The sequence below is a fragment of the Sorex fumeus genome, unplaced genomic scaffold (genome assembly GCF_029834395.1).
Source record: "Sorex fumeus unplaced genomic scaffold, SorFum_2.1 ptg000191l, whole genome shotgun sequence".
NCBI classification, from domain to species: domain Eukaryota; kingdom Metazoa; phylum Chordata; class Mammalia; order Eulipotyphla; family Soricidae; genus Sorex; species Sorex fumeus.
In genome coordinates, this window is record NW_026606248.1 from 3,712,060 (window position 1) to 3,737,155 (window position 25,096).

At 41.3% G+C, this 25,096-nt stretch overlaps 1 protein-coding gene across 1 annotated transcript; it reads left to right on the top strand.

The window, feature by feature from the left end:
- Positions 1 to 6,257: 6,257 nt before the first annotated feature.
- LMOD3 (leiomodin 3) lies at positions 6,258 to 24,014 on the top strand. Its single transcript, XM_056108024.1, has 3 exons — positions 6,258 to 6,551; positions 9,753 to 11,087; positions 23,630 to 24,014. The coding sequence occupies exons 1-3, from the start codon at positions 6,258 to 6,260 to the stop codon at positions 23,654 to 23,656; spliced, it is 1,656 nt and encodes a 551-aa protein (XP_055963999.1). The 3' UTR covers positions 23,657 to 24,014.
- The last annotated feature ends 1,082 nt before the right edge of the window (positions 24,015 to 25,096 follow it).

The following is a 25,096-nucleotide window of genomic DNA, read 5'->3' on the forward strand; positions in this document are numbered from 1 at the left end:
CAAGCAGAGCAGCAATTGCTTCTGTGTTGTGTGATTCCAACCTCAAGTATGTGAGAAAGAAGTTCTGCTGATTTGATAAGACCACAGGACACAGAGTAAGAGCCTTAACTTGAATGACAATACTTTTTTTTCTCTGTCCATGTGGTTTTGACACACCTGGTAATGCTTGGGGTTTACTCCTGGATCTGCACTCAGGAATTACACCTGGAAGTGTTGGGCAACCACATAAGATGCTGGGGATCAACCCATGTCGGCCACGTGCAATGCAAGTCCTGTACACTGTACTATCTCTCAAGGCTCTTGAATAGCAATTTATATTTACCTTAAGTGCCTACATTTCAGATTTAGTATTTATAAAAGAGATTAATAAAAGTACCCATCTTTCAATATTGTTGTGTGAAGAAACATACACATATAATACATTAATTAGCAAATGTTTAAATGCTCAAAAACTATTCACACTGTGGAATTAATAGCAGCTAGTAGGAGCAGTAATAAGCTGTTATATTATTAGTAATTATAGTAGCAACATTAATAGTAATGATATCAACAATAGTAGCAGCTGTAGTAACACAAGTAGTACCCCTAGTTGTGAGGGTGGAGTGACAATGACAATAAAGGCAGTAGTACCTGTAAAGTACAGTGGCATTCTCAGCAGTAATGGAACAATTTCCTCACACCCCTCAGAAGCATATGGAATCATTTCACCTCTGACATTAAGCAAAATTCATATCAATTCAAGAATCTTGAACTGGTTGAAGGCAAACTAACAGATATACTTACAACTTCAAGCTATTCAGGAGTCAGGGCAAAGCAAGTCAGTCTAGGTATTTTGTCCCTAAAGAAGAACTTGCTTCTTAATGTCTTTGCCTCCCTTGCCTCATAAATTCAAGAGCCCATTTTGATGCAACACAGACACGGGTCAGGGAAATCTGAGAAGAGAGCGAGGCATTTATACGGTGCTCATGAATTCTTGAAGCAATTTGCTGCCAGTGAGCAGAGTCTTGGTGATGCAGTTGCAATTGCATAAGAGAATAGCATGCCACAAACAGGACAGAACTGATTTATTTAGCAACATTTGGGAACCACTTATAGAAGTCTAGTCTATTTATAACTATTGCTTGGGGCTGGAGAAAGACATCTTTCCCCAACCTGAATGAATGTGGGATGGAAATAATATATGTATCCAAGAAAGAAGCATTTCCTTTCACCTTCAGGTCTTTTCATAAATGTAACAAGCTCTAGACATTTTTTAGCATGTACCCTATTGGTTTTGGGGGGGAAGAGAATAGAATTTCTAAGCCTATTCCTTTTGCTGTTTTAGTCAATATTTCTTAGGTTCAGCTATAAGAGAATCATGTAATTTATTTGTGAAAGTGTAACATTAATAGGGAGCTGGAGTGATAGTAGAGCAGGCAGAGCCCTTGTCTTGCTGACATGAGTTCAATCCACTCCCTAGGAGTGATCCCTTCACATTGAGCCTGGAATAAGCCATGAGCAAAGTCAGGTGTGTCCCACACACAAACAAAAACTCCTAGTCTGGCTAGTAAGTATTTGCCATGCATTTCTCAAAAATTCTATCAGATGGGCACATATGTTGCCTCACTTTTACAGTATCCGAGGCATCAAGTTTGACTTATACAGTGCAAGGAAGGGGAAAAAAATCCTACTAACTTCTTAGGTTTCTATGCTTTTCTGGAGTCCTGTTCATAGGACTAAAAAACAATTAACAAGAGAAGTAGGCTGGAGCAATAGCACAGCGGGTAGGGTGTTTGCCTTGCACACGGCCGACCCCAGTTTGATTCCCAGTATCCCTTTTCATTCCCCAAGCACACCAGGAGTAATTCCTGAGTGCATGAGCCAGGAGTAACTCCTGTGCATTGCCCAATGTGACCCAAAAAGCAAAAAAAGAAGAAAAAAAAAACAAGAGAAGTATATATGTTAGCTGAGTACAGATCTTACATGGCATGGGGATATTCACAGGAAATGAACACCTCAAGAAGGATGAAACCTTAGTGTATTTATACTGGGTGTGATGAAGAAATAGAAAATTGTGAGAAAATGTGACAAAAATGAATCCTAGGTAGTAATCTGGAAGACTTAGCAAGGCCTTGTTTATGCACTTTCTTCTCCAAGCCCGCTCTATTTGTGCATGTACAGATTCTCTTTCCTTCAGGTATAGGGAATCTCCTCCCACATGAAGACTTCACCTGCTTCAAGGAACAAGGAGTTTGGAGAGTCTTTCCTGTATCTGCCCTCTTCCAAATTCCTTTAAAATATTTTGGTCTAGAGCAATAGCACAGTGGGTAGGGTGTTTGCCTTGCATGCAGACGACCCGGGTTCGATTCCTCCGCCCCTCTCAGAGATGCCGGCAAGCTACCAAGAGTATCTTGCCCACATGGCAAAGCCTGGCAAGCTATTCGTAACGTATTCGATATGCCAAAAATAGTAACAACAAGTCTCATAATTTGTTGTGAGACATTACTGGTGCCCGCTTGAGCAAATCAATGAACAATGGGAGGACAGTACTACAGTGCAGCTTATTCTGAACTTTGTCAAATACAGAGTTTCTGGAGCTCTCTGAGCCTAATCTGTAAAATGAAAGACTCATACCAGCCCTGTTATTCCCTCATTCCATGAATGTATACATCCCAATTACCTGGACAGCCTTTTAAAAAGTACAGATTCCAAGGGCTCAAAACAGAGAAATCTGACTCGAGGGTACCCATGCACTGAACAATCTTCCCCAGAGATGCTACGAAATGCCATCAAGTGTCTTAGAACCAGCCGCTTCCTTTAACTGATTCTGATGTTAGAAATTGCAGCAGTGGCAGCTGCAGAGCATGGTTAAGGAAAAGCACAACTAAATCATCTGAGTGGCAAATGGAGCTAATTACACCAGCAAAACCTTCCCCGTCAGCATGTGGATAAAACCCACAGTAGAAACAGCTGGGATAAACATACCCATGTCCTAAGCTCATTCAGTGAGATGCAAGTTAGTTGAAAGTGGACCCCTACAGAAATTTCTAAATCTGCAAGATTGTTCAAAAATATATTCACATTAAAATGAGTGGAATTCATTAGAATCAAATTTAAATGTCAAATCTTATGTGCAACTATTTAGAGAGTTTCCTCTAAATACTGTTTTGACACAACACCCAAAAGGAGAGAGAGAACAGAGGGGAATGCGCTGCCACAGAGGCAGGGTGGGATGGGGGGGATGGGGGGTGGGAGGGATACTGGGACCCGTGGTGGTGAAAAATGGGCACTGGTGGAGGGATGGGTATTTGATCATTGTATAATTGAAACCCAAGCACAAAATTTGTAAGTCTACAACTGTACCTCATGGTGTCTCACTAATTAAAAAAAAAATAGAATCACAATAAATAAATAAATACTGGTTTGAGTTTTGTTTTGTTGTTTTGTTTTGTTTTGTTTTTGTGGGGAGGTGTTGTGTTGTTTGTTTGTTTTTATTTTGGGATCTCACCCAACAGTGTTCAGGGCTTACTCCTTGCTCTGCACTCAGAGATCAATCCTAGTGGAACTCGGTACTGGGAATTGAACCCAGATCAGCAGGTAAAGCAGTTGCCGTATTTACTGTACCCCAGCCCCTCTAAATAATTTTGTCAAAGGAAAGGACAAGTATGCATTCCTCTTGAGCCAGCAATTTCACTCTTAGGAACATATCCTATACGTTCTCTCACATAGATAAAATGATAGATATACACAATTATTCAATATAGTAAAGTGCAAAACAGCATTGTAAGTATAAGTGCCTCTTTTCTGTAATGAAGTTGAGAAGAATGGATGTACACAAATGGCATCAAGAATTGGAAAGACAAGCTTGCTTGAATCGAGACTGGGCCTCCTCCCCCCAGCTCCCAAGTTTTCTAGTAGCGTGGCAGTCACACCAACAAACTTCCCCCACCCCCCAGCACCATATAATCTCATCAAGAGCCAAGATCCAGAGACTCTGAAATAAAGCTCCCAGAAGGGAGCAACATAGGCCTTACCCACGAGTAAATCTGCTCTATAGTCATATTCTAAATTTCAGAATCCCTGGAGCGACCTCTCACATTCTATACCAAAAGTAGCACACATTTGTTTGGGTTGAACATATGTTTGTAGTCTCTTACATAAGGACTCAATTGCCCCAGGATGAAATACAACAATCTTATCACACTTCCCTCTTATGGTTGTGGGAAGGTGCATGGTGGTGGGATTGGTGGTTGAATATTAAATGTAATGAATTGTTCTGAACAACTTTATAAAAATAAAATTAGATTTTAAAAAAGAATGGAAAGATACACCAGAAACTTATTAACTTCATACCTTCAGAGCAAAATGAGCTGTCTCAGAGACAGGACTGGAAAAAAACTATTACGTTTTATCCCTTCTATGTTTACCAAAATGTTAATTTTGGGAATTGATATGTTTATTATACAAATATCTTAATACCAAGAAATGTCAAGAAACCAATTTCAGGGCTGGCACAGTGGATAGGGCATTTGCCTTGCACATGGCCGACCCGGGTTCAACTCCCAGCATCCCATATGGTCCCTCAAGCACCGCCAGGAGTAATTCCTGAGTGCAGAGCCAGGAGCAACCCCTGTGCTATGCTGGGTGTGACCCCTCCCTCTCAAAAAAAGAAAGGAAGAAGAAGAAACAAATTTCCACATTTTACTACAGGTAGCTAACAATTTTAATTTAGGTGGGTGGGAACAGAGGCATTCTTAGCTGTGCTCAGAGTTTACTCCTCATCTGTGCTCAGGTATCACTCCTGGTAGTGTCAGGGGACCATATGTAGTACTGGGAATATAATTAGGGTTGTCTGTATGCAAGGCAAGTACATGAATCTTGATAGTACATTTCCTATCTTTCCATGTTCTGGTTTCAATATTTTGGTTAATCATCTTGTGCTTTTACCAGACATGTGACCTCAGTGATCTTTTATCATCTGTTTTTAACTTATAAAATCCGGTTTTTTTTTTTTACTTTTATTGGTGCCCACTCGAGAAAATCGATGAACAACAGGAGGAGAGTGCAGTGCAGTGCTATTTTTCAAGTGTGTAACTTACAATCACCCAATCCTTCCTATTAGGATCCTTCTTTTGGATGTCTCATAGTTATGCATTCAATCCCCAATTGTAGGACACTTGAGCTATTTTCAATTCCCACACACACAGTACCTTTCCATCAAATATTCCTGGAGTCACATATTTGTACACATACAAGGTTATTTCTTTTGGATAAGTTGGATATATTTCAAGAACTGAGATTGCTGGGCCCAAAGAAATATACATCTGCCATTTGGATTAATCATACCATATTGCCCTCTGAGATTATAAATAATATATTTTCATGGTTTCTGTTCATAGATTAATGGGTTTATTTTTACATTTTAATTTAGATTCATTTTTTATTAATTTTGGCCTCTAAGAATTATTAATAAGAAAAATACTATTTAAAATAGCTCCTCATAGTAAATTTCTTCATAGTGGAAACTCAAGTGCTGATTGCCCCCATCTGTCAGATCACAGGATCTAGATGCAAATAAGGACATCCTGTGAAGGTTCAGTTTACACAGTAGATGAGTAACGCAGCCAGACCTCTGCTTTGCTGTGTGCAGGGTCATTTGCTGAATCCAGAATCACACCATCGTGAAGAGGCAAGTCTGAAGAGCTTAGTTTCCACAGTTGACTGATTTTTTTTACTTCAGGAGAATTCAAGTTGCTGTTTGAATATTTCTTCTGCAGTATTGTAAGTTTTCCAAATTTAACTAAAAAGAAGTTGCTTTCTTCTAGCATGTGTGTGTGTATGTGTGTGTGGAGACTGCATGAATGTGTGTGATCCTATGATGGCCCGAGGAGAAGTCTTTTTTTCTACAGAGATTCTGTAAACTAGTCACTCATGGGCAAAACTAAGCAGCTGTACTGAAATGTCAGATGGATTTGCGCAGCTGACTCAAGTTGCCAAAAAGAGAGTGGCGTAGTAGTTCCACAAATTGACCCTCTCCAGCCAAGCTCTGCTTAATATAGATTCGGCATTAGGTTCTCTGCAGTCACTCCTAGCTGCTCAGCAAGCACCACTGGAGTTTTCAGGGGCGGAATTCTCTCTCAAGAGACTGTTGACCCAGGATATTTGTTAACTGGAGAAATCTCTTGGGAATTAAAAAATATATACATATATATACACATATATATATCTTTGATTATTTTTTCTTTTTTAGTAAGATAGAAAAATATAGGAAAAAAATCATGTCAGAACACAGCAGGAATTCCGATCAAGAAGATCTCTTTGATGGGGAGATTGATGAAGATGAAATCTTGGCCAATTTGTCTCCCGAAGAGCTGAAAGAACTGCAATCAGAAATGGAAGTCATGGCCCCTGACCCCAGGCTTCCTGTGGGAATGATCCAGAAAGATCAGACAGACAAGCCGCCAACAGGAAACTTCGACCATAAGTCTTTGGTTGATTATATGTATTGGCAGAAGGCATCCAGACGTATGCTGGAAGATGAACGTGTTCCTGTCACCTTTGTGCCATCTGAGGTAACCAGGGATTTGTGTCCGACAGAGAAATGGTGGCTGGGGCTGGCAGGTGTCCTGTTTGTAACTGTCATTTTTCAAGACTTCATGTTTTGTCTTCTTTTATTGCACTTAAAGATTAAATCATGATATCCATTCCTACTACAGTTTTGAGTTTTCTGATGTACTTATGTGATATAGTTCTGAGGGGAAAGTTGCTCATTTCTTGAAAATGTCTTTTTAAAAATTGCTCTTGGGTTATATATATAAACATATAAAACTTATATTTGAAAAAAACCTATATTTAGCGGGGTAGGAGGGCTGTGGGAGCAATAGTACAGTGGGTAGGGTATTTGTCTTGCACATGGTCGACCCAGGTTTGATTCCTGTCACCCCACATGGTACCCTGAGCCCCTGAGCCCTCTAGGATGGATCTCTGAGTGCAAAGTCAGAAGTAACCCCTGAGCACTACTGGTTATGGCCCCCAAACACACACATACACACACACATTCATAGACATAATACTTACTGAATCAAATATCCTCAACTTTTTTACTAGCTGAAAGGCCTTTGTAAATAGCTGATGAAGTCTCTGTAATCTGTTCTTCACGCATATCCATATACATTCAATATTTGACATATAATTTCAAGGGTCTCACTGTTTCCTTAAGACCTGCCACACACCTTCCAAGTAAAATAGGTCAAGTATTGAAAGTTCCTACAGTGCATGGGATAATAGCAGTGACACTTAGAAACTGAAGCCATTAAGCTATTTAAAAGATAGTTCTTTCTTAAGTATGTTCTTTATCTGAGAACTAAAACTGTGGTTGGACCTATAAAGTTAATTTATATTAGAATAGTTTCTTGAATGCTCCATTTGAAAATGACTTCGGATCCCAGGTAAAGTTTCATTTATTTATGCCTGCTGTTATCCATATACCTTGTCAGATTGCTATCACAGTGATTACAATTAAGTAAAACTACAAGATGATTTCATGGTGAGGAAAATTTTTATATGTACCTGGATTAAGAAAATGAATTTCTGGTCTTAACAGTTTTGAGCTTAGGAAGCATTTGCAGGTATTTTACAATCAGAGTAAAAGCCACTATAAAAGCCATCAGCTTCAAGGTGGTATATGACACACTATATGGGGGCTGGAGCAATAGCACAGTGGGTAGGGCGTTCGCCTTACAAGCGGCCAACATGGCCAACCCGAGTTCGATTCCTCCGCCCCTCTCGGAGAGCCCGGCAAGCTACCGAGAGTATTCGATATGCCAGACACAGTAACAACAAAGTCTCCAATGGAGACGTTACTGGGCCCGCTCGAGCAAATCGACGATCAACGGGAGGAATGATGGATGATGGAATGGTTGGTATGACTTAAACAGCTTGATGCTTAGCTCCCCCTGCTGGAACTTCTGGGAAATTCAGCGGTGTATGCTTGAGCGTTCAGGCGTCAACTGTTCGTTCCAGCCTAGTTGTTTTGTTTTTTACGGGCAATAAAACCAAATTCTTGCTTATATCAAACTGCTACTCCTGCTTTAAAAATGAAATTATTAAGTGTACTACTGTATAAAATTCCAACTAATGGTTAAGAATCTAACAAATATAGTTGATTAATGACTGCTATTTTCTTTTTTCAGACAAAGTAACTGTTTCTGAATCTTTGTACAGTCTTGCCCCTCATGTGTGACTAACTTTGCTTCCTGGACATTTTCCTCCAAAAGAGATTAGTCTTGTGAGCCCATCCTTGAGATAATCAGAGTCCCTTTTATAGAGCGAAAGATATAACTCAAGTACAATTTTTGTTTGTATATTTCAAACAGTTCTCATCTCTCCTAAAATCCATGCTTTAAAGGACATTTGATGTACACATCATACAAGATTTTCAAGAAATTTAGGAATGTAAAGTTAAGTTAGGAGTACAATAAAAAAAAAAACCTACTGTGTAGCTGAGGGCTACTGAGTGCAAAGATGTCTATTTAGCTTTATCTGAAACAAATACTTTAATATGCTAATAACTCCATGAGATTTTAAAGAAAGTTATTTTTAATAGATTCTAGAATTAAACACAATTTTAAAATGCTATGAACCTGAAAACAAATTTATTTGGGTTTTATTTTGACGTAAGGAAATCAGATAAACACAGCAAAAATGAGTTTCTATTTGTATCTCTACGAACATGTTTCTTTTGGTTATAAATTATTACTATGCACCTTTTTTTAAAAAAAGAACTTAAGTGGACTAGGAGAGATAATTCAGAGGTCAAAGCACATCTCTCTGGCACACTGCTGATCCTGCCTTCATCCCTGGTACCTCATAGTCTCCCCCAAGGGCCACCAGGTGAGCCCTGGGAACCCTGAGCACTGCAGGGTGACTCAAGTAATCCCCAACACCCAAGGGTCTAAGTACCACCACATTCTTGAGCCCTAACCCAAGAATCACTGGGAATGCTGGGGGTTTGGCAAGCACCTCTTGGTGAGTCCCCCCTCCAAAAAAAAAACCAATAAAAAATGAAGAACTCAAGGGCCCTAGAGACAATAAAAAGATTAGAAGGTCTGCCAGATGCTGGGTTCAGCCTCCAGCACTGCATGGTCCCTGAGCACCACCAGGACTGACCCCTGAACTGAGAGTAGCCCTGGAGCACCCCCAGTTGTGGCTCTCAAAAAATAAGTCAAACACTCTAGACTTACAACATCTAAAAGTCAAATAAGTAAAGTGAAAATCCATCAAATACCTCTCCCCAGAGTTATCTTAATGGTTATCTCACCTCCTCAGCACTAACTGCTAACTTGGCAAGCATGACAACACTTTTCTTATGAATGTATAAACTTGAGTACATATTATATATGTCATATAAATGTATATATAGGCATTATACAGGCATATATATGTACATACAAATAAGATGCTATTCATAGTTATTTGCTTATTCTTTTTCTTTTATTTCTTTATTTTTTAGTTTTGGGGGCATACCTGGCAGAGCTAAAGGGTTACTCCTGTCTCCGCACTGAGGGATCACTCCTGGCAGGCTTGAACAATATGGGCTGCCAAAGATCAAACCCAGGTCATTTGCATGCAAGGGAAACTTCTTACCTGCTGTAGTATTTCTCCAGTCTATACTCTTTTACTTAATAATGAATTTTATCACCTACAATAGATATTGCTCTAGTTCATATTTCTTTACTTCTATGTATTCTAAACCTCAGAAATTTCTCTTTTAGGAAAACACTCAAAAGCAACACGAAGAACTAGACAAGAGTAATAAAAATATGTCCCAGTATTTAAAAGATAAGCTCAATAGTGAAATTATTGCAAATAATAGAAAACTAAAGAGCAGCAATAATGTCCAAAAACCAGACAAGTATGAAGATGAAGATAATGAAAATAATAGTGGAGAAAGTGATGAAAAAACGAAAAGAGAAGAGGAAGACATAAAGGAGCAAATAATCAGAAATGGTGAGAGCAACTGCCAACTCATAACCAATAAGGCACTTGGAAAGCAGAATGATGGGCCCGAGGCCCAAGAAAAAAGTGTGAAAAAAATATCCAAATTAGATCCTAAGAAGTTAGCCCTAGATACCAGTTTTTTAAAGGTGAGTGCGAGGCCTTCAGGGAACCAAACAGACCTGGATGGGAGCTTGAGGCGAGTCAGACAGAACGATCCTGAAATGACAGAACTCAACCTTAATAACATTGAGAACATCCCAAAAGAAATGTTACTGGACTTTGTCAATGCAATGAAGAAAAACAAGCATGTCAAAACCTTCAGTCTAGCAAATGTCGGAGCCGACGAGAACATCGCATTTGCTTTGGCTAACATGCTGCGTGAAAATAGAAGTATTACCACTCTCAACATCGAGTCCAATTTCATCACCGGTAAAGGCATTGTGGCCATCATGAGGTGTCTCCAATTTAATGAGACACTCACCGAACTGCGGTTTCACAATCAGAGGCACATGCTGGGCCACCATGCTGAAATGGAAATATCCCGCCTATTGAAGGCCAACAACACTCTCCTGAAGATGGGCTACCATTTTGAGGTTCCAGGTCCCAGAATGGTGGTAACCAACCTGCTCACCAGGAATCAGGATAAACAAAGGCAGAAGAGACAAGAAGAACAAAAGCAGCAGCAACTCAAAGAGCAGAGGAAATTAATAGCCATGTTAGAGAATGGGTTGGGGCTGCCACCCGGGATGTGGGAGATGTTGGGAGGGCCAATACCAGATCCTAGAATGCAGGAATTCCTCCAGTCTCCTCAGTCTCCAAACCCCCAGGCAGTCCCCTTTGGTCGGCAAAATGAGATGATGAAAAATCAGTCACAGCCTCCGCAGTACAGGACAGACCCTGACTCCTTCCGGGTAGTGAAGCTGAAGAAGAACCAGCGCAAATCTCGGATGCCGGAAGCCAGGGACCCACAGGAGAAAACCAACCTCAAGGATGTCATCAAAACCCTCAAGCCAGTGCCGAAAAATAGGCCACCTCCCTTGGTTGAAATCACCCCCAGAGACCAGCTCTTGAATGATATTCGTCAGAGCAATGTCGCCTATCTCAAACCTGTAAGTAGAAGGAGGGAGAAATGGTGAACCAGCATCCTGCTCAGGGTAGCCCAACACCACCCTTGGTTCATTTTAACACTCGGGGATTCTCACTAATTGTGACTGCCTGGGGGAAGCCAATCAGGAATTAGCAGTAGAGCTAAATTTCTGATTATCCCTAAGGACAAACATCTTTATAACTGGCGAGACATTAATATTGGCATCTAACATTTACTGAGCACTTACTATAGGAAAGTACTATGGACTTTCCATTATCTAAATTAACAAATCATCATCTTATCAACCACTGCACTGCACTGTAGCACTGTCCTCCCATTGTTCATCGATTTGCTCGAGCGGGCCCAGTAACATCTCCATTGTGAGACTTGTTGCTACTGTGTTTTCATATTGAATATGTCATGGGTAGCTTGCCAGGTTTTGCCATTGGGCAAGATACTCTTGGTAGCTTGCCAGGCTCTCCGAGAGGGGCAGAGAAATCGAACCTGGGTCGGGCGGGTTGGCTGCGTGCAAGGCAGATGCCCTACCTGCTGTGCTATCGCTCCAGCCCCTTATCAACCATACAAAATAGATATTATAGAGATACTATATTATCAATAGATATTCTATTATATAAAACAGAAAGAAACTGAGTCTTAGATATGTGAATACATCTCTAGAAGGTACGAGGAAGCAGTACAAGGACTTGACACTGGAGATCCGTGTTTCAGCTTTTGTCTGTCCTGACACACTGCCACCATCCTAGCCCTGAGGCACTGACATCAGAGGTCCCCCAAAACCTGCTGTGAAATAAGAATGAGGCCTAGTTAGACCAGTCCTCTGTAGACAATTGAGCTTCTGCAATTTTTAAAAACAGTTTCTTCTTGGGTCAAATTGTATAGGGGTTAAGTTTGTTACCTTGCATGCAACTGACCCTGATTCAATCCCCAGCACCACATATGGGTCCCCCAAGCACCAACAGAAGTAATCCCTGAGCACAGAGCCAGGAGTAAGTCTTGAGCACTGCTGGGTATGGTTCCCTAAAATGTAAAAAAGCAAACAAAAAAACAGTTGATAGTTTTTCAAGTAGATGAGGAGGGTATACATGAAATTATATTTATACCCTCCTCTTTTTTTTTAAGCCAGCCAACGAATACTAGACCTCAGGCTGTTGTATGGATTTATGGAATGTTAAACTATTTTGCTATTATTCCAATTGTTTTTTCCAGTTTTATTTATTTATTTATTTATTTATTTATTTGCTTTTTGGGTCATACCCAGTGATGCTCAGGGGATACTCCTGGCTCATGCACTCAGAAATCACTCCTGGCGGTGCTTGGGGGACCATATGGGATGCTGGGAATCGAACCTGTGTCGGCCATGTTGGCTGCGTGCAAGGCAAACACCCTACCCGTTGTGCTACCGCTCCAGCCCCTTTTTTCCAGTTTTAATATTTACTATGCTGTACTACTAGTCCTGCATAGGTAAACATGTTCTATTCCTTGCAGATTAAGTTGCAGAGATATTTTTTGTATCATGAAGATAAGATTTGTGGAAGCTGAGTACTGTGTGCATCCAAAGGTTACAGTGGTTGGCAATTAACTATATTATTTTTTAAAGTCTAGCATGTAGTTTGACAGTGAATTACTTGGCAAAAGAGTTCATGTATTATTTCATCAGAGAACTACAAATTTTTCAGTTTATGTGAACATTTCTTACTTTTAAGTCAAAATGCCATTTATCTGTTCTTTAGATGAGTTCTGGGTCATCCCAGGGCAGAACCAGTGTGAGAACACTAGAGGTCATGTAAGGTCAAGCAGGAGTTCTCTGCCTGTCCTTGGGCACACCATCAAGACTTCTTGCACCTGCTTTTCCACTTGCAGTCAGACCTCATAGGGGGTGGAGCTGGGCGTTGCTTGGAGAGGAACTAGCTCTGTCACTTCTGTCACTGATCAGTGGTAAAGCAGAGTTGACAGGCTTCTGCAACCATTTGGTTAAAAGTTAACATTTGTCTGAAAAGAATGATAAGAAGTCTTTGAAACATCTACATTAAAAATAGTACATACGGGGCTGGAGCCATAGCACAGCGGGTAGGACATTTGCCTTGCATGCGATTGACCAGGGTTCAATTCCCAGCATCCCATATGGTCTCCCCGAGCACTGCCAGGAGTAATTCCTGAGTGCAGAGCCAGGAGTAACCCCTGAGCATCGCCTGGTGTGACCCAAAAAGGAAAAAAAATGTAGTACATAGAGAGCACAGGTTTGACTCAATTGGTAGCACACTTGCTTTCAGGTTCAAAGCCCTAGGTTTGGACCCTGGCACTGCAAGGAACAACCTCCCTCCTGACTCTCTCCTCCAGCACTGTTGGGTATGGTCCTGGTGGCACACCAGCACCAGAGGGAGTGGCCCACAGGGTGTGCCCCCCAAAACTATTTTTTAATGCGACACACGAATTCAGAGTAGAAGAGATAATGAAGTTCAAAAGATCCTTTGACCTAACTCTTTGCATTCTGAAAGAATGGAGATCTGCATAAGTCTGCTTTTGCTGGAGTCTGTCCCACTCCAGTATATCATTGGTTTGTGAATGTAGCGACTATTTCCATGGTACTCTCATTCATCAGACCCATCAGAGTCAAGGCTGCAGCCATTAACATGATACGTAGTCTCACATTTGTGGAACTTAGAATGCTGAGAGTTTTAATCTTATTTTTCACCATGGAGGTCATGCTTGAGGAGCTCTGTGGTCACTGGGGCTGAACCCAGTGGTGCTAATGAAACTAGGGAAGCCGCGAGATGTCAGAGAACCAACCCAGGGCTGTACATTTGAGGCATGTGCTCTATTACTTGAGCCAAATCTCTGACCCCTATCGCATTGTTTTGTCATTTTCATGGTCAGAACACTGAATTTTCATTAGGTGAGAACACAGCTGCTCTAAGCCCAGATCCCAGAGCAAAGGGCAGTAAAATAAATTTATGATGATAACCGTATGAATTCATCACCCTGCCAAATACTACATTTTTCATTGCTAATCAATTATAAAGTGCTATCAATTTGGTAACTTCACTTGTCTTTTTATGCTATAAAAGAAAAGTCTGCAGCAAAGTCAAGTGATTTTTGTTGATTGTCTTATGTATTAGCCTCTGTCTTGAAATCACTTTCAACCAAGGAATTGACAATCTTTTCCATTTTCAGTGTCCTGGCTTGGCTTGAGCGGCATCTCTTTTCATATATCTCAGATAAAAAAATGTGTCACTCAACTTTATGTGTTCCTGTAAAATGCTCCATGAGAAAAATGTGAAAATGCAGTTTCACTGTTGAAAATTTGCTGTAATAATACCAACTTCCTCTCCGCTGCTCTGCTTTTGTGACTTGCTGCCTACATAATAAATGTCTGCTTTAATGCTGAATTTTAGTGTAGTTTTTTAAAAGACATGTTTTACCTTTTTATTTTGAGATCATTTTAGGCTTACCGAGGCTTTTAAATAATACAAAGAAGTTATGTGCCCACTACATTTTGCCACTTTTTACGCTATCACTCGTTACAAGAAACTTTATGTGGTATCCATCTGCATGTATGTAGTAAGCACTAATAGTACAAAAGCTGTGATGTGCGTGTTTCTGCTTGTCCATGCAGCCAGCTACCCTGAAGCACCATTGATTACAAGCTGCTTTCTGACTTCAGGACTGTTGAAAAACATCAAAACAATGTACGTCTTAGATGTAGTGAAATGCTCTAAATTCTGTGAGTGGTGATATCTCAAAACCCTGAGCAAGGGATAGTTTTAGTTATGTGAATGAGCCACAACCATCAATACATGTTAAGGTGTATGTCTTGTATGCAGCATATCCCAGTCTGATCCCCAGCATCACAACATCCAGAGCATCCTTCGGCCCCACTCCAGCACTTCAGACATGTGCTGGACGATTCCTGGTACTGCAGGACCTGAGCAGCACCACATGTCCAGGTCCTTATATTGATCCACGGACCAGCAGAAAATCAGCAGAAACACTCCCAGACACGAAGGCCTCCCGAAAACAATCTTGGGAGGCCCCCCGAAAAACAAAAAAGACAAAGGAGCCATGAGACCAAGAGGTTTGGGGGAAGGCTTTTTTTGGGAGGAGGGGGTTGTTTTGTTATGGGGCCTCACCCAGCGATGCTCAAGGTTACTCACAGCTCTGCACTCAGGAATTACTCCTGCAGGTGCTCAGGGGACCACATGGGATTCCAGGGATTGAGCCCAGGTTGGCTCCATGAAGGCAAGTCCCTTAACCACTGTACTGTCTCTCCGGCCCCTCAACCTTTTGGCTTGGAGGGTTAAGGTGCTTTCCAAGTTTCTCAGTTTTTTGATGTGAGGTTAAAATAAAAAGACAATTTTGAACTTTTTTGTTTTGGGCACTTTCGTTTGTTTTTTAAAAAACTTTTTGTTTTTTATTGAGTGCATAAAATATACTTAGAAATTATTCTCAGAATGCAAAGGAAAAAATACTACTCTTTTTTGGACTGAGAAGTTTTTGTTTGCTTGGTTAGCTGGTTTTTGGGCCTCACCCAGCTGTGCTCAGGCTTACTCTTTGCTCAGAGCTTACTCTGTGCTCAGGGATCACTCCTAGTGGAGCTCAGGGGACCATATACAGTACCAAAAAATCTAACCCAGTCAGCAACATGCATGGCAAGTGCCTTTTCTACTGTATTATCCCTTCAGCCTAAATATTTGTATTTTCTAGAGTATGTATTTTAAGTAGTTCATATGCATATATTTTTCCCTCTCATTTTGTAATGCTTGTTCCCTCCCTATTCACACTTGTGGCCTGGGGACCTTAAAATAAAGTTGTTAGCAAAGACTAAAGGAAAATCTGGATATTTTCTTTGCTCAAATCCTTCCTCTTTCAAGAAACTGCCCACGTAATACAGCTTAAGAGAGATCTGATCTGTGTATCAATTCTTAAAAATTGGTGAACTTTCTCATCTAGGGGCCATATGGTCCCTGGGAGTCCCCAGGGGCCACAGATGAAAATCATATAAATGTGGGGCTGCAGCATTAGACTAGGGGACCAGCAATAGCACAGGGTAGGAAACAGGAACAAAGTAAGGTTAGCAGAGGGCCACAGTAAGAAAAGGCTGAGAAACGCCGGAGGACAGGAAAAATCTATGGGCCTATTCGACTTGACTTGCATATACTCAGATATATTTTCTTCCATTTTGTGGGAGGGCACAGCCAGAAGTACTCAGCTATGGTTCTGTGCTAAGAGATCACTGCTGTCAAGGCTCAGGGGACTGTATGTGGTGCCAGGAATAGAATCCTGGTAGGTCATGTGCAAGACAAATACCTTACCTATGTACTGTCTCTCTGCCCCAAATTGCATGAATTTTTAAGTATTACCTGTTGTTCATCAATTGCCTCGAGCAGGCCCCAGTAATGTCTCCTTCGTCCTACCCCTGAGACTTTTTTTTTTAAAGTGCCATATCTAAGCTCATTCAGGGTTAGGAGAATGAGACCCATCATTGTTACTGGTGTTTGGCATATTGGGTACGCCACGGGGAGTTTGCCAGACTCTGCCGTGTGGGCGGTTACATTCAGTAGCCTGCCAGTTTGTCCAAAGTAGGAATGAGATAATAAGATGTTGCGCGGCCGCAAATGCGGCTGCGCGCTTCTGGGAGCTGGATTTTATAGCCTCTGAGTCTTGGCCGTTGATGGGATTACACGGCGCCAGGGGGCCAGTTGGTGGGTGTGACCCCTGCCTACTGGAATATGGAGGATCTGGGTGGAGGATGCTCATCCCAATCTGAGTAGGCTTGGAGATCTCAGCCCCAGGATCCACGTGCCTTTGTTCTTCTGCCAGTACCTTCATGCATGTGGAGAGTGGTCTCAGCATGGTGGTGGCTGGTTCTGGAGGTCTTCGGCTGCCAGATCCCTGGTCGGGGCAGGGAGGGAAACTCAACCCACTCCCCTCCAAGGGGCCCTGGCAAGAACAGTCAGTCACGGGGGCAGGAGACTCTGCCAAAAAAAAATCATATATTGTATAAATTCATCTACTTGTATAATAGACCACATAGGACTTGCATTTGCCTGGCACTAATTAGCTGGATCAATATTTGGTGGGGGGCTCTGGGGGAGTTTGGGCCACATCAGGTGATGGTCAGGGTTCTAGTGTGACTCTTGATGGTGCTCAGGGGACCATGCAGTGCTGGAATCACGCCCAGGAGGCCTTTTGTGCTTTTTTGCCTGCTTTTCTTTCTTGAAATAAGTAACTGACTCTAGTTTTCCTCAGTCTGCACCACACCCTAGCATCTAACTGAATCCCTGCCTCGTTTTATTCCCATTAGTTATTTGTCACCTCTAGATTTTTTTAAACTGCTTTTTAATTGATGTTTTTTGGTTTGGGGATCACACCTGGCAGTGCCAAGAGGCTACTCCCTGCATGGTGCTCAGGGGCTGCTTTCCCAGTGGTCACTAGGATGGAACTCGAGTTCCCACATGTTCAGCATGCATGCCAGCCCTTTGAGCTGTATTCCTGATCTTATTTCTCTGCTTTTGATGATATTTTTTAAAGTTTTATTTTATCTAACAGATAGAGTTCATTAGATAATGACTTTCATCATTTCCATGTGATAATAATTCTGAGTCTGTGATAGCAGCCCAACACAGACATTAGACTTACACAAACTTGGCCCTTCCTAGTATGATTTCCTCTATCTTCTATGTTTTTGTAGTCTGTACATGACCTATGATCACAGGTGAGTATTTGAACCTTTTTACTAAAGTGGAAATTCCAGGAGTCAGAAAGATAGTACAGTGAGGCCCTTGCCTTGCCAGGTATGACCCAAAAATTGATAACAAATACACAGTGGCTTTTTGATTCACTGTAAAACTATATATGTATTTACACATACATATATATAGATATATCACTTGATCATTTGATCACTTGACTTCCCATTACTCATCGATTCACTTGAGCAGGCGCCAGTAATGTCTCCATTAGTCCCTGTCATGTGCTAGTGTAGCCCAATGGCGTCTGTTCGTTCTAGGACATGAAGAGCCTCAAACTGATCATTCAGGCTCTTGACAAAGAAGTCTGACCATCTCGTAGGCCATGCGGTCTTTTGATGTCCCATGAAATCCAGTCGGTAATGGCTCTAGTCCAGCGGTCATCTCCAAATTTCATTACGTGTCCAGCCCATCTGATTTTCGACGCCTTAGCAAACGAGACAGCTTCCCTGATTCTTGACCATCAATGGAGGTCGGAACTCCGAATTCTTTCTCTCATTTGAGTGAAACGTGATACTCCTTCGATTCCTCTTTGGGAGACCCGAATAGCGTTCTCATCCCGTTTTCGTAGGGCCCAGGTCTCTGAGGCATATGTTAATGCAGGAAGAACAGTGGAATCGAAGAGATGTGCCCGGAGCGGAGGTTCTTTGTCCGCTTAGCTATTTCTTCGACGCTCTTGAAGGCATTCCAAGCCGCTCTCTTCCTCCTGCCCAACTCAGGTGCCAGGTCATTTGTCATGTTGACTTCTTGACCTAGGTACACGTAACTGTTGCATTCGGAGATGGTTGTTCTGTTGAGAGTGAATGGAGCGTCAGGAACGAGACTGTTTCTCATAAACATTGTCTTTGTGAGATTCAGCTGCACTCCGACCTTTCCACACTCACGGTCGAAGTCGGCCAGCATTTGTGCCGCTTGGCTGATGTTTGGTGTTATTAGAACGATGTCATCAGCAAAGTGGAGGTGGTGTAGTTGCTGACCATCTATCTCTACTCCCATTCCTTCCCATTCCAGTTGTCGCATGACATTCTCAAGGGTGGCACTGAAGAGTTTCAGTGAAATGGTATCACCCTGCCGAACCCCTCTCTTGACATGAATGATCATTTCTTTGTAGAATGGTGAGATCCTGGTAGTGAATCCGCAATACAGCTCACAGAGGATCCTGATGTATTGAGTTTGAATGCCCTGATTGGCTAGGGCTTTGATGACCTCTTCCGTCTCAAAAAAATCAAAGGCCTTCTTTCAATCAATGAATGTTAGACAGAGCAGCATCTTGAACTCCCGAGAAACCTCAATGATCTTGGTTATCGTGTGGATATGGTCGATGGTGCTGAATCCTTTGCGGAACCCTGCTTGCTCGCATGGTTGTCCTTCATCTAGTGTTCTGCCAATCCTATTCAGGATAACTAGAGTGAACAACTTGTAGATGACAGACAATAGGCAGATTGGGCGATAGCTGCCAATGTAGTGGATGTCTCCCTTCTTGTGCAGTAGTACAGTACTGCTGGTTTTCCATTGGGACAGACAGGTAGCTTGTGAAGAGCCGAGCACAGTGGGTAGAACGCTTGTCTTGCACGTGGCCTACCTGGGTTCAATTCTTCCATCCTTTTTGGAGAGCCCATCAAGCTACCAAGAGTATCCCACCCGCACGGCAGAGCCTGGCAAGCTCCACCTGGCTTATTCCATATGCCAAAAACAGTAACAACAAGACTCACAATGGAGACATTACTGGTGCTCGCTCAAGCAAATCGATAAACAATGGGAAGACAGTGCTACAGTGCTACATATATAAATAACTCTAGCAACTTTTTGATTCATTGAGGCCATCTGTATTTATATCTTACACAAATTCCTTACACAAAATCATACAAGCTACCTATTTTTAATATTTGATTTATCGGAAGGCCACACTTGCCAGTGCTCAGGACTCATGTCCGGCTCAAGGACTACTCTTGGCAGGGCCTGAGGGCCTATATGGGGTGCTGGGGATCAAACCTAGCTTGGCCATGTGCAAGACAAGTACCTTGCCCACTATACTGTCACTCCAGCCCCACAAAGTACTTATATTCACTTTCATTTTGTGCTCACCATGTATCACTGAACTCTTTTTAGTCAGTCTTCTAAAGATATTGCTAAATTTCTCCTTTGGAAAGTCTTCAGTGTAATAATATCATGAGCAAACTTAGCAAAAAAAATATTATGACATTTAGCAGTTTTTACAAATATAGAATATGGGATTGAGGACATGGTTCTAAGATAAAGCATTGCATGTGTGAGGCCCTACGTTTAATTCCTTAGCCCCAGGTATAAAGACAGTTTCTATAATTATAAAACCTAAGATTGTATGTAACAAATCTTCTTTCTCTGGCCATTCAGAGGAGGGTTCTTTTTAAGAGCTTTATTCTTAAACTAGTTTCTCTAGATTTTAGACTTTCAAAATTCTCATTTCACTTTCCTACTTTGTTTTCCTCTATTTCTATTATTTTATAATGTAGGCAATACCCATATCTCCTTTTCTTTTGAGATTACTCAGGGCTTTTGTTTTTGGGGGGGGGGGGGTCACACCCGGCAATGCACATGGGTTACTCCTGGCGTTTGCACTCAGGAATTACTCCTGGCAGTGCTCAGAGGACCATATGGGATGCCGGGAATCAAACCCGGTCGGCTGCGTGCAAGGCAAATGCCTTACCTGTTGTACTATCTCTCCAGCCCAACTCAGGGCTTTCTTAACAGCTTCATTTAATGTGGCCGTAAACCAATTTCTTCTTTTTTGGATCTAGTTTTAATTTCTGGTTCCCAGTTCTTCCTGCTATGTCCATTCTCTTATACATTTAGTTCTAAGTTCCCAGAGTTATCTTTAATTTCTTCTTTTTTCCTGCCCGTTTTTCTTACCTCCAAAAGAGAAACTAGGAAAATCTACAAGAGCCCAAACCAAATCTATACAACCTATGTCATAGCCTAGAAACTTGAACTTGCATTTTCATGCTGAAAGGGATTCTTTATGGGAGAAAGCAATGAGACTGATTTTTTTTTTTTTTTTGGCAGGGACGGGGGAGGATTGGCTGGGGTCAGGAGGATCAAACTCAGGGCCTCATTACATGCAGGAAGATGTAGCTGCTCAACTGAGTTGCATCCATGACAAACATAGGAACATTTTAAACTTATCTTAAAAGAGTATATGATAGGAGCTGGAGGGATAGCGCAGCAGGTAGGGCGTTTGTCTTGCACGCGGCCGACCTGGGTTCAATTCCCAGCATCCCATATGGTCTCCCGAGCACCGCCAGGAGGGAATTCCTGAGTGAAGAGCCAGGAGTAACCCCTATGCATCACTGGGTGTGACCCAAAAAAAGCAAAAAAAAAAAGTATATGATAAGCATATAGTATATAGGCTTAAAATTGCCTCTACCTAGTAAGGAAAGAAATATGGTAGGGGTGCATGTGTACGGTGTGTGTGTGTGTGTGTGTGTGTGTGTGTGTGTGTGTGTGTGTGTGTTTCAGCCACACCCAGAAATGCTGGATGCAGGGAATAGCTACTCTGATATTGAACTTGAACTTGAACCTCCTGTTTCACTCATCACATTGAGTTATCACTTGGCCTGAAATAAGGAAAATTTGTTTTTCATTTAGTTTTCGTTTTAGGGACACTTCCAGCTGTGCTCAGGACTTACTCCTATATATGTGTGGTCAGATAGCACTCTGGGTGGGACTCGGGACCACATGAGGTGCTGGAAATCAAACACACATTGAAGCATGTAAGGCTATTGCCTTGCCCACTGACCCCAAATAAGGAGATTTTTATGTATAACTTTTCTAAGTCCCGTGATGGTGATAGTTAAGCTTCAGTATTAATCAAAATTTAGTTGCTATTGAATGAGCCGTGAGAATTTGCATTGATGACAAATTCCTTGTTGATGTTCATGCTGTTTATTTGAAACCCACACTTTGGCTCTGTGTCAGCACAGCAAACCCTTTCATTTCCCCTGAACGCTTCTGACGCCATATCCCTCCTTTGCTCAGATTTCCTTTATTAACTTATTTAGTTTTGGGGCCACACCTGACAACGCCCAGGGGTTACTCCTGGTTCTGCACTTAGGAATTACTCCTGGCGGTACTCAGGGGACTATATGGGATGCTGTGGATGGAATCCCTGTTGGCTGCATGCAAGGCAAGGGCCCTACCCACAGTACTATCCTCTGATCCCTCAAATTTCCTGTTCATTCATTCTAATTCTATCCATCAAAATCTACCCACTAGGCCTGTCCTAAGCAGAAGGAACGAAATCAAAACAAAAGGCAGTAGTGAATTCTCTCCCTCTTGTGTTTTCCTCATTAAGCCTCTCTCACAGCTCCTTCGTTGTACTTCATGTAGAGTACGATGTAACTATTATGTAGTAATACTAGGAGATCCAAGTGCCTCAGGACAGGTTCTGCTCATCTCACTCAGGTGTTGGTCACAGCAGAAACTCTAAGCAGATGTGTTTAATTAAATACCTATGCCAAACAGATCTTCCCATCCAGCCAATCTCACAACCCTGGTACCTTTGAGTATTCATGAATGTGAATATTTTGTGATTTACACACACATATATATATGCATGTACGTACCACAAACACTTTGGCAGGGGGCTTACACCCAACAGTGTGCACTGGACCATTTATAGTGTAGGGGGTTGAACCTGGGTCAGAGATGTGGCTCCGTGGTACACTAGTTGCCTTGCGTTCATGAAGTACTGGTTTTGATTCCAAGTACTGCATGGGAGTAGCCCAGAAGCTCCCCCGACCCACCCACTCCCCAGTGGTAAGCAAAGAATGGTTGCAAGAGGACCTTAGTGTAGAGCCAAAATGTTATTACATTGGCAAGTGGCATGTTCTTTTTACATGGGACAGACAATGGGAGAAACATTCTTAGTCATTATTGTACAAACTTGGAATGTCCTCTGGACTTATTCTTACTCCTGGGAGCTATGTGCATGATGAATGAGTCAGCATCCCAAGATATAACACCCTTTGAAACATTTTACTAACTTGCGTTATCTTTAAGTTGTCCCTATGAAACAAAGCTCTAAAGGTGATTTGCAGTTAGATTTAAGTCCCTCTTGTCATTCTTGTATCTTGGAGATGCTCCAAATCATATTTTAATGAGTCCCATTAGGATGTGTTTCATAGAGGAAAGACCAACTTTTAATAAGAAAATACATTTCCTACTTTTTGATAGTTTTCTATTCTTATTTTTTATTTGGTTAAGACATGGCTATTGAAACTAGGCAGATTTGGAATAAAAGTCTGCTCTACCACTTCCTAACTTGTAATCTTGGGCAAATTATTTATCCTTTCTGTGCCTGTTCCCTCTTTAAATAGATGTTATTGAATAAAATGAAAAAAAATTGAAAATAGAAGTTAACAATGGTTATCAACCTTTATATATTATTTACTCCTTATAATGGCCTTGGAATTAGATCTTCTTGTCATTTGACAGATAGAAGCATTAATGCCCAACACCACATAGCTAGTAAGTACTAGTACCAGAATCAGCATCCAAACACTAACACTTGTCCTATGCCTCTAGTAATGCTTTACTATGTGCTCAAAGCCTTGGATCAATCCTTGGCATTACAAAAATGCCCAGTGAATATTGGCTTTGATTTTTGGTGTTATTTAATCATGATTTGGGGGAAGGGAGTGTGCAGCTGGGATTTCTAACCAATTCTACTTCTTTTGAGACAGGGAAATTTTGTAATGTTTGCTGTAAAACTCTTGACTTTTCAGGATTAATTTTTCTCTTTTCTTCCTATGATTCACAGGTCCAACTGCCAAAAGAACTGGAATAAGAAGCAACACAATAGACTAGAAGAAGAAATTAAAATACTGGCTCTTGACTTAGCTCTTGAAGGCTATTTCAATGGCATATTTCTGGATCCAGGGGGTATAATGGGGAGCAATGCTAGCATCCGATGTGGGCGTTTTATAAAAGGCAAAATGCTTGGTCTCTGACAAAATAGTCTGAAGAGGAAGGCGGAAACATTTTTTACTTCTGATCAGTTTAAGTGACTTAGGTAAAAGTAAGAGTCATGCTTCTAGCTGCAAACTCTAAAACAAGTTTTTCCTAAACATTGGATTTGCCCTTGCTTTCTTCTAATTAATAACAATAAACTATAGAATATATATACATAAGCATATATATGTATATCCTTCCATCTCTCTGCTATAATTCATCACAGAGTGAACAAATCATGTTTCTCTTCACAGAAATGTGAAGTTTTGCAAAACTCCCTCTTGATGCTTTGAAATGGAAGAATTGTGAATTATCTCTTTTCTGGAGAACAACCTGAAATTATATTTCCATCTCTGATTCTCTTTCTTGGTCATTTCCATGTTACTTGAGGGTAAACTTAAAGTCGGGGTACTTTGAAGAGCAGAATCCAGAAAAGCAAATACAGAAAAAACCCTGTGTGCACGCGCACACACACACACGCACACACACACACACACACACACACACACACACACACACAGAGTAGACAAATTTTTCAGAAAGTTAAAATAGAGAGATACTATTGATTTTTCTGTTTTGTCTCTGTTAAGATTAGTCAGTGAATTTAATTTTATCTAAATGCTCTCCTCAAAAATTGAAAATCGAAGGGAACTTTGCTATGAGGGTCAATTTGAGCCCACATCCTGTCACTCACCGAGTAGCACCAATTTACTAAGTCACTCTTATTTGCCATGATCATTTATTCTCCTCATCAAAAGCCTCATGCATATCCTGTGCCTTTGCTCTCAGTAATCTTCCTATTCCCCCCAAAAACCTCTCCTCCAGTTATCCATTTACGGAAATCCTACCTTAACTTTTAGGTCAGAGTTAGGTCAGGATCTAACCCTCCACAAAACACCTTGCAGACCCCAAAGTTCTTTCCTCCTTCCAAGCGCCTCTAACCTTTTAGTATCTCTTCTAGTCAGCGGATGCAGAAAACTGGAAGCTTTTATGGTAGGGAATAAATCTCTAGAGATTAGGAGGTCACGCTTTGGTCCTTTATCTCTTCTGTACCTGAGGGAGTGATCAGCATCTGTCTTTCTTTCTCCTTTTATATAACCATAGGCCATCATTAGCAGGGAGACTAGCCTGAGAATGACATCATAAAGATAAATTATACATATATTTGAAGAAAAAACCTTGGGAATAAACATGACATTTCTGTTTTTTAAAAAAGTAGCAATGCAGCATGTACAGAGGTGTCCATGTTTAGCAGATACACTTTCCAAACTAGTAA